This window comes from Fukomys damarensis, unplaced genomic scaffold (assembly GCF_012274545.1).
Source record: "Fukomys damarensis isolate Sample0158 unplaced genomic scaffold, DMR_v1.0_HiC HiC_scaffold_39, whole genome shotgun sequence".
Classification (NCBI taxonomy): domain Eukaryota; kingdom Metazoa; phylum Chordata; class Mammalia; order Rodentia; family Bathyergidae; genus Fukomys; species Fukomys damarensis.
In genome coordinates this window covers 20,198,458-20,208,580 of record NW_022900951.1, presented here as the reverse complement: position 1 = coordinate 20,208,580, position 10,123 = coordinate 20,198,458, and the positions used below count along the sequence as shown (strand labels likewise).

The 10,123-nt window shown below is 45.4% G+C and overlaps 1 protein-coding gene across 1 annotated transcript in view; it reads right to left on the bottom strand.

Annotated features, from left to right (window-relative positions):
* LOC104850312 (transcription factor SPT20 homolog) overlaps positions 1-3,049 on the bottom strand; it is a 4,436-nt gene extending 1,387 nt beyond the window's left edge. Inside the window, 3 exon segments of the mRNA XM_033760464.1 lie at positions 144-1,331; positions 1,333-2,138; positions 2,327-3,049. Coding sequence (XP_033616355.1) covers positions 144-1,331; positions 1,333-2,121 — 1,977 coding nt within the window. The 5' untranslated portion in view covers positions 2,122-2,138; positions 2,327-3,049.
* Positions 3,050-10,123: the final 7,074 nt, after the last annotated feature.

Genomic DNA, 10,123 nt, shown 5'->3' with positions numbered 1-10,123 from the left:
GGCTGGGGCTGGAGTTGGGGATGGGGCTGGGCCTGGGTTTGGGCCTGGGGCTGGGGCTGGAGCTCAAACTGAGGTTGGAGCTCTAGCTCAAGCTCAAGCTCAAGCTGGGGCTGGAGCTGGGGCTGGGGCTGGGGCTGGAGCTGAGGCTCAGGCTGAGGCTGGAGCTGGGGCTTGGGCTCAGGCTCAAGCTCGAGCTCCAGCATGAGCTGGGGCTGGAGCTCCTCAGAATGTGACTGTGGGGACGAAATGACAGAGCCATCTGGAAGTTGGGGTAGAATTAAGGAGATAAGATCACTAATATCAAGTAAAACACTTCTCTCAGCAGGTGACTGCGACCCACCCAACGATGTACTGGGCTGCAGGCCTTCTGGGCTCACAAGGTCATGGAGCAGGATTCCTCCAGGAGCGAGAGAATCAGTGGGACTCTGCAGCATCGGCTGTGAACCACTCACCAAAACTGGGGCTTGCTGCGCTGGGCCCGTAACACTGACAACCTCCAGGCTAGTGGAGCTGGCTGGGTTCTGGGTCATCAGGGTTCCTTGAGATGACGCATTATCAAGGGGCTGGGCAGGAGGAAGAAGTGAGCTAATTTCTCTGAGACTTACACCACATGTCTGAGAAAGTCTGGCTGGCATGGCACCAGGAGCAAGAGGTGGAAATGTCCAGGAGCTGCTGTCCTGTAGTACAGGGAGATCTTGACCTGATGAACACTGTCCAGAGCTGGCGGCAAGTGTGAAGAGTGGAGCTTCTGGACTAACTTCTTTTGTGGATGCTGAAGACTCCTTTAACACTGAGGTCATAGGGTGTTTTGGCTTTGCCCCTGGAAGGGGTTGACTGACACTGCCTGAAACACTGGGGCCTGATGCCATCTTGCCTGCATATGCAGCTGTGCTCTGCACAGACTCCTGGCATGTGCTGACTGCCCTCCCAGAATCAGTCTTTGATCTAGCTCTGAGACTGCCTGAATGGTCACCAGTGGCGATGTGTGTGGGATGCTTCTCGCTCTGGAGGAGAAATTTTGGTGGATCTACCATATCACACCAAAGTGGATCATTACCTAACAGCACAATGCTTGGGTCTATTTCTGGTGCCTGAATTTCCTTTTCCAAATCAAACAAACAATCATATTCTAGCACAAGAGGTGGCCAACAATGTCGTGGTACATCACCAGGTAGGGGACCTGTCTTTCCTGTGGCATATTTGTCCGCATCAATTTCAGAAGGCAAGTTCAGGTCACAGAGTCTCTGTTTCCATTTGTCTACATAATTCTGGGCTGTAATTGTCACACTGTATCCCTGACTTGCTTTCCCTTCTTGTATTTTTTTTGCAAAGAGTCAGTACTTGGAAGTCAGGGGGAGGAGCCTGATGAGACAATTCCCCCAGCAGACTCAGGTTGGGTCTCTGACGTCTCTTGAAGCACTGTATCATTGGTGCAGCATTCGTGCTAAACAGCAGTCTGTCGGCAGTGCAGGCTACTGCCACAGAAGAGTCCAGACACAGTGGTTCTGCTGTAGCCAAGGCCAGTTGGCTCTCAAGGGTGAGCTTGTCTTGCTGTGTCCATGGAGGGTTGTCACTTGCAATGGCCTCTACATCACACACTAAGGTCTGCATCGTCGGACGTAAGAGAATATGCCTACTTTTGTACACAGGAGAGTCCAGGCCCCCACACTGCCTGTAGTCTCGGATTTCTGCTATGACGCAGCCACTGTGGAAAAGGTTCATCTGAGAGGTGCTCAGGAGGTCGAGCAGAACAGGAGGTAACTGTTGTGCATCCAAGTACTCCAACAGTTTACTTTCTCCATAGGGCAGCGAAATGGTCTCTGAAAAGGACCCACTTTTGTCATCCAGCATCACAGAATAGCCCTTATCTCCGGGGTACAGGCTGAACACTAGGCACGGCAACGACTCTCTGCTAACCAGCTTCTCTAGCAGGTTGGAGCTGGTTGTGAGTTCCTCGGGGTCCTCGGGCTCTCTGCCACATTCTTCCACATAAATGTCATAAAGCTTTTCATGGAGAGACTTCTCCTCGCCCGAAGGGGCTCTCCTTTCCGGGGGTCTCTGCCGGGCCCTCGCAATGACCTCCTCTGCACGGTCAAGGGCTTGCTCTAACCCTCGCTGCATCGTGACGTACCCAGGCCCTGCGAGAAGAGAACAGCGGTGGAGCCCGCGTCACGCCAGGCGGAAAGCACCTCTGTACTCCTACAAGTGGCCCCGCAAATCTCTACCACCCCGGCCCGAGAACAAGCAGCCTTACACCACTGTGCTGCCCGAGACACCCGCCCTCAGCCCCAAGGAAGCACTGTACAAAATTCTGAAAATTCCGTACCTGTCAGCGGGAAGGGCCTCACTCACTCACGCGAGTCAGAGTCAGTGCCGTGGACGACGACTACAGGAGGAGGCCGACGTCGACGACGTGACCTCCGGGATTTTGGTTGCTGCACATGCGCACTGCGTACTCTCCCCCGCCCACGTGCCCAGCTTCAGGCTCGTGCCGCGCGGTGACCACGTGAGTGCACCAGGCCTCTGCCTCCACTTCCGGTCTGGTGCCCTGCGCCCACCGGACGCGTGCGCGTCTCTTTTACGTGGAACTTTCAAACCGTGCACGTGCAAGCACCGGTAACCCATGAAAACAGGGTGTACGCTGAGACACTTTCAAGATTCAACCAGTTTTGCGGGAAGGCCATTGCCAGCAACCTCCTGGAAGCTCGCGGCTGGTCTGAGTGCGAGAGTCAAAGAATTGCTCCCTTGAGAATCTCTCGTCCCCACCTTAGGGCTGCTTCGGTAGCAGCCCCCATTCAGCACGCCTGCATGACACAGAGTTGGTATCGCTTACATCCGTGGAGATGACACATATTTGGTGCAAGCATCAGGAGTTTTCATGTTCTCCAGTGAGCATCTGCCTAAGGGTTTTCGTGTCACGTACGCTTGTCGTTGTCCTCTTTAAAAAACAAACAAACAAGCAAACAAGCAAACCATCAGTGCGACGGAGTTATGCCTGAATATTGGATTCCATTCTGGCATATTGGTGCACGCATATAACATACTTGCATCGCCCCTCCTCCTGCCCCCAATCTCCTTCATAGGGCCTAATAGTCTCCCTCTACTTTCAATAACATCACCTTCTTACACATAACCACTTACCTTGCGTTTCTCTATGTATTAAACAGAGGGCAGGGCCAGGGATTTAGCTCAGTGGCACCGTGCCTGCCTCCCAAGTGCAGGACCTGAGTTCCATCACCCGTGTCAACAAAAAAGGCGGGGGAGGGCATTTAATATAGTTTGAAGACACTCTGTTGGATCACTGTTTTCTATGAATCACAGATCAGGGCGGTAGAGGCACTCACCCACTTTTCCTAAAATGTTGATGTGCATCTGAGAGAGAGAAGGACGACTATTCCAGGTGATGACGCTAAATTTTCAGTGATTGACCCGTACACTATACCAGTGGTCCTACTGGTGGATTTGGCGCGGTACCACTGAGTCTTTGATTATTTATGGGGCATTGTATTCCAGTACCTTTCGCGTCTTGAAATCTGCCAGGCATTTCGGACAGGTGTTTCAAAGACTCAAAACCTGCTCACCACCCTACAACTTCGGCACTCTGGGACCCTGAGGCAGGAGGATGGCAACTTGGATCCCAACTTAGATGCTAAAGAAAGTCTGTGTCGAAATTAAAAGTAGAATCAGTGGCAACGGCTGAGTTTAAGGATCCTGAGTTCAATCCCCAGCAGCACGACTAGGGAAAAAACCCAAAGCTAATATTTTCGTCTAGATAAAGTGATTATACGATATCCCTAATTAGGTGTCAGTGATGAGAAGAATCCAAGATAAACTGGTGAAACTCCAGAATTACAGACCATTTTAAAATGAGAGTGTTTTTTAACCAAAGGTGACTGTGATTGTTCCATAAGGCAGTACACTCATTACATCCAGTCGGACTGAAAGCTCCTGGGCCATGAGATTCTTCATCAAGACCCGCCTCATTCGGGATCAGACCAGAATGGCTTTTTACTATCATGACTGTCTCTGTTGGCCAATGGACACTTCTGGAGCACCTCGAGGGGCTTGGAAATAGTCTAGTTTCTTTTCCTTTAAGCATCCTTCCCTCCCTCTCTCTCTTAATTTCCGGGGCCTGAATGTGGGCTAAGTAGAAGAACTGCATAAATAAGTCACATTTTACCTTCTGTGCACTTTGTTGCCTTGAAGCCTGCCAGTCTGGGGTGGGGCAGGTCAGAGAGCCACTTCAGAGGCTGCTGTGTGATCGTGAGCATGATCCAAATGCTGCCCCTTAGCTGCCACCCCAGGGCACGTGTCCCTTAGCAGAAGGTCCCTTGCTGCCCTGACTGTGTCTCAGCTTGGATCTCTCTAGAAACACCCCCGAGAAGAGGATCTGGTTTGTGCGCAAGTGGTTTGACTGGGAGCCAAACCCAAGAAGCGCTGGTGAGAGCTGAGCCAGGGTCGGTAAAGGAGGCAACAGGAAGGCCTTTTGGTGAGCAGAGGACAGCTGTGGAGCCCTGGTCTGTGCTGGGGACTGTGGGCAGCAGTAGGGGAAGTGGCTCGCGTGGTCCTCTCCTGGAGGCAAGGAAGCTGGGGCATTTGCTCCTGCACTTCTCTCTCTCCTGGCTTGGCCGTCCTGGGAGCAGCATTCCCGGACACCTGTGCTTGCCATGCACAGTGCCGCCCTTACTTTGTGGCTTGAGGATGGCCTCAGACAGACTTGCAAGGGCTGGAGGTAAGGCTCAGTCTGTGTGGGCAGAATGACAAGTACCAGGGGAGATGGGCAGGGTCCTGGCAGCATTTGCTGCATCTAGAACTGAAGATAAGTGGGAGGAGTCAGCTATTCATTCTTTTATTTTTATTTTATTTTTTCTGCTACTGGGGATTGAACTCAGGACCTTGCCACCAAGTGTGGTGCTGCTGAGCTACCTCCCCGGCCCTCAGCCATTCATTCTTAAAGAAGTAGCTAATGTGTATGTGGTACATCTGTGCCTGGAGAGAAGTGAGATGTAGTCCGTCCAAGTGAAATGAGCAGTTTCATGTTAGTTGTTGTCTGGCTGTTAGATCCAATGACCCCCAAATGGAGTGTGGTCCCTCCTTGCTCCTCAGTGGACACAGGAAAGGCAGCCTGAGCTGCTGCTACACTGGAGGAAACTGACTGTGTGTACAGGTGTGTGTGTGTGTGTGTGTGTGTGTGTACGTTTGTGTTTCAGCATGTGTTGGTTTGCCTGGCACTACTTATCATGGACCACCCATCCCCTTCACTTGAGCTGCTAATTACCTGCTCATCTCATTAGATGAATTTTTAAAAATCATTCTATGTGCACTCCATCCTCTGATATTTCCAGGCATGTTCGTGAACACACTGGCCGATTTTAAGAACTCCAACTACAACCCTCCTGTTTAGTAGCTCAGCAAAGATGTGCATGCTAAGAAAACTCAGCCCAGCTGAGATTTTCTAGAAGAATAAAAGAATTTGTTTAATTAGAAAATAACCTCATTTTCTGGTAGTCGTTTTCTAGTGCCCTTTTCTATAACCATTTAGGGTCAAGGATAACCATAAAATTTTTGATTTGACAGAGAACATTTTATATATTTATTGTTTATAATTACAGATCTATTGAATAGTCAATAGCCTGTAGTTAGAGTGTTTTTTGCTGACATGAACAACTTTCAAAACTGTAATATTTAACATCTCTTTTTTTTAGTTTTTATTTGTACATGTTTGCATTACATAGTGATTACATTCGGTGTGAAGAGTTAGTACAAACAAAGTGGATGTGAGATGCTCTCACCACAAAATAATTATTATGTGAGGTAACTAACTTGTAAAAATTACCTATAATATTATGTACATCTTTTTCAGTGCGCAGTTCTGAGAGTGTTGAGAAATGTGTATAGTTGTGCAACCAGCACTATAATCAAGTTATAGAATTAGTCCCTCATGAAAAAATCCATCATGCATCTCTGGAGTCAACTCCTTCCTCCACTCAGAGTCCCTGTCAACTACTGATTTATTTTCTGTATATATAGATTTGTCTTTTCTTTTAAAAGGCAGGTGAATAGAAGTCATATAAACAGAGTCATTAAGATTTATCCAGGTTCTTGCATCTATTATAGTGTCTTCCTTTTCATTGCTGAGTAGTATTGCATTGTATAAATCAGTGTCTGTTTACCCATTGGTCAGTTGAAGGACATTTAGATTCTTCTTAGTTTTAGGCAAATATGAGCAAAGTTACTGGAATCATTCACAAACAGTAGTTTCTGTCAACATAATTTTTCGTTTCCTTGGGTAAATATTCAGGAGGGGCAATGTTGAATCACATGACAAGTTTATAGTTAGCTTTATAAGAAACTGCCAATCTGTTTTCTAAAGTCCCTGTACATTTTTCATTCACAGCAGCAGAAATAGTGGGAGTTACAGGCACTCCACATCCTTGTTAGTATTTGGTATTATTAAGCTTGTTTTGTTTTAAACAATTTTAGTAGGTGTCTAGTATGTCTCATTATGATTTTAATCTGAATTTAAGAACTAGCGTTACCGAAAATCTTTACACGAGCTTATTTTGCACCTATACATGTTTGGTGACATGTCCATTCAAATGTTTTGCCTTGGAGTATTGATGTAGCTTTTTTCCCCCTTCATTGAGTTTATTGGTACATTTTAGGTATACAGTACAGTTACATTCATTATTGGGATCTTGTACCTTTACATGACAGGTCTTGGTTCTCATTTTTTCCCCTTGTGAGTGTTGATGTAGCTTAATGGTAACTTACTGGCACTTTCCTAATATGTGCAACGGTTTGATTCCTAGCACTGAAAAAAAAAACTTGCCTTTGGGACTGTTTCCTCATCACTGAAGTTTGATATCTTCTGCTTTAAATCCTTTAGGCGATACATACTTTGCAAATATTTTCTCCCACTCTGTATCTATTTTTTCATTTCTCTTAATAAAACTCAGAAGAGAATAATTTCTTAACTTTGATAAGTCCAATTTATTTTGTTTTGATTTGGTTTGGGTTTTTTTGAGATAGGGTCTCACTATTTAGCACAGGCAAACCTCAAACCCATAATCCTCCTGTCATAGCCTCTTGAGTGCTGTGTTTACAGGTGTGTGCCACTGCCCCAAACTTTATTATTTTGGTTTTTCCCAGATTGTGCTTTTGGTATCAGATCTAAGAAGCCTTTGACTAACCCTGGGTCACATAGATATTTTCCTATTTTCTTCTAGTAGTTTTACAGTCTGAAACTCTACTTTCAGGTTTACGGTCCATTTTGAGTTCATTTCTTTATAAGATGTGAAGTATGAGTCAAGGTTCTGGATTATTTTTGTTTCTTTGTGTGCTTTGTTTCTTTGTGTGATACCCATGTATTCCAGCATCATTTGTTGAAAAGATTAGCCTTCTCTATTGAATTGCCTTAGTTGACCATGTATGTGAGGCCCAATCTCTGTATTCTGTTTCACTAATCTATCTTAATCACTGTAGTTTTATAATATGTTTTATAGTAATTGCTATGTTAGTTACACTTCTCTTGTTGCTGAGACAAAATATCTGACACTCAAAGTTAAAGGGAAGGGTTTATTTAGCTCACAGTTTGTAGAGGTTTCAGTCCATAATTGGCTGGCTCCAAGAGAGAATAGCACATGGCAAAAGGGCATCACAGAGAAGAAATGGTTCATGGCTTGCAGAAGGTAGCAAAAGCAATGAAGGAACCTTAACAGTGACTTTCTGCCCCTTTTATCTTACAACTTTACTGGGGCTTCCTTTCTGGCCAAATTAAAAATGTTTTACATCATTCTGTTGAGCTGTTTGCTCTTTATTCTCAACATAAATATAGTCAAATGCCCCAAACAGTAGCCACGCCCCTGCCTCAGCATTAGACTGCCTTGAAGTTTCCTCTGTCAGATTAATTAGTCTGCCACCCATAATCTCAGTCTCAAGCAAAGTCTCTGGACATGAGCAAAATGCAGACAAACTTTCTGCTAAAGCATAACACACGTCATCTGAAACCTAGCAGAAATCTCCTGAGCCTGGTCTTTATTGGCTTTCTGACCTTCTGAGTTCTGATCAGAATCTCCAATCAAGTACTACCTAAGGTAGTCCATCTCTGAACCTTTCCTAACTCTCCCCCTTCCCACAAGCCAGATCCAAAGACTCTTGAGCCATATAGCTAGGTAATATCACAGCAATGACCTCACTTCTCTGGTACCAAATTCTGTGTTGCTGAGGCAAACTACCCGACACCCAAAGTTAAAGGGGAAAGGGTTTATTTAGCTTATAGTTTATGGAGGTTTCAGTCCTTAATTGACTGGCTCCAAGGCAGAGTGACACATGGCAGAGAATGGTAGTAGAAGAGAAACAGTTCATGGTGCCTACATGGTAGCAAAAGCAACATGGGAATCTTAACAGCTTCTTTCTGCCCCTTTTATCTTATCCCCAGACTACCAGGATTAGGGTGATGCCAAACCAATCAGTGTACTGGTTTAGTAGCCATATGCCCTTAATCCCAGAATCACATACTCTAGATTCAGCCACCTCTGAAAAATTCACTTATGACTGCTTGAGGCTTTGGGGGGGCATCTAGACCAAAACCCTAACCATTACTTTCCAACTTCCTTCATTTTTTGCATAGTAGATTGCCTCAGAAACCTTTTTTTCCTAGGGATAGTGGAGAACTAAGGAACAGTTTAAAGAGGAAGAATAAACTTCTTTCAGCATGTTAACTATAGATATGATGAGGACAATGGATCAGAACAGAGTGAGAACATGTTAGGAAGTGATTGCAATACCCCACTGTCAACTGATGAATTCAGTGTCAGTGAAGGTGTTAAGGACATACTTAAGTCTTAGGTAGAATGCATAGGCCTTGATAACTAAATTGATTTTATTTGAAAGCAAGAAAAGAACTGAATTTTATGCAGGGTGGCTAGTTTAAGGAGCCAAGTAACTCCTAGTCCTGATGTCACATTGTCTTAGTTACTTTGTCATTGCTGTTGGGTATTTTAAATACCCAACACCCACAATTTAAAGGAGCAAAAGTCTATTCTCACAGTTTGTAGAGGTTTCAATTCTTAGTCAGCTGGCTATAAGACAACGTGGCATAGCAGAGGAGCATGACAGAGAAGAAACAGTTCATAGCACAGCAGGCAGGAAACAGAATGACTTCCTTCTTTCCCTTTAGCCTTTCCCAATAGGCTACGAGCCTATTGGTTGGTGCCACCTACACTGAGGCGAGGCTTCCTTGTTCAGTAAATCCATCATCCATACCCAGAACTACACTAAACTATTCAGTGGACTAATCCGATATCACACATCCACAATCCAGTATCATATATCCATGATTCAGCCACTCCCTAAAGCCCCACTTATGAGTGCATAAGGGTTTGGGGGGACATCTAGATATAAGCCACAGCACACATTTAATTTAAAATCTTTAGGGAGAGGAGGAGGGGTCAAGATTGTAGGTGGCTAGGGAATGGTGACATTCTCCAGACTGTAAGCTTCTATGAGCTTGCTCACTGCTGCTTATCCAAAGAATATCACAATGCCTCCCACGTAATTATGATTTTGTGGAAAACAGAATAACAATCCTCAAAAATGTCCACATCCTAATCCTCAGAACCTGTGGACTTCCAGTGCACAGAAGACTTTTCTGGTTTGGCTAAATTAGGGAGCTTTGGATGGGAATGTTAACTCTGATTTTCTGGATAGGTCCAACGTGATCACAAGGATTCTTGTAAGGGAAGGATGAAGGCAGGAGGTGGGGAGGAAGAAGGAGGAGGAGGAGGTGGCGGGGGGGAATTGAGATTTGAACATGCCATGCTGCTGGCTTTGAAAATAGAGGAAGAGAAGGGAAAGGGAAAAATGGAAAAGAAAAAAGGAAAAAATGGAAACAAAGTCTTTGTAAATAGGGAAGGGTGAAGAGGGTGAAGGGAGGGCAGGGGTATGGGGAAAAAATAAGAACCAAGACATATCATGTAAAGGTACAAGATCCCAAGGATAAATGTAACTGTATTGTTTGCTTTAAATGTACCAATAAACTTAATGGGAAAAAAGAAAAGAGTAAGAGTCTATGGTCATACAACCTTGAACATGCCCAATCTCGTCTGAAAATGGAGGAAGA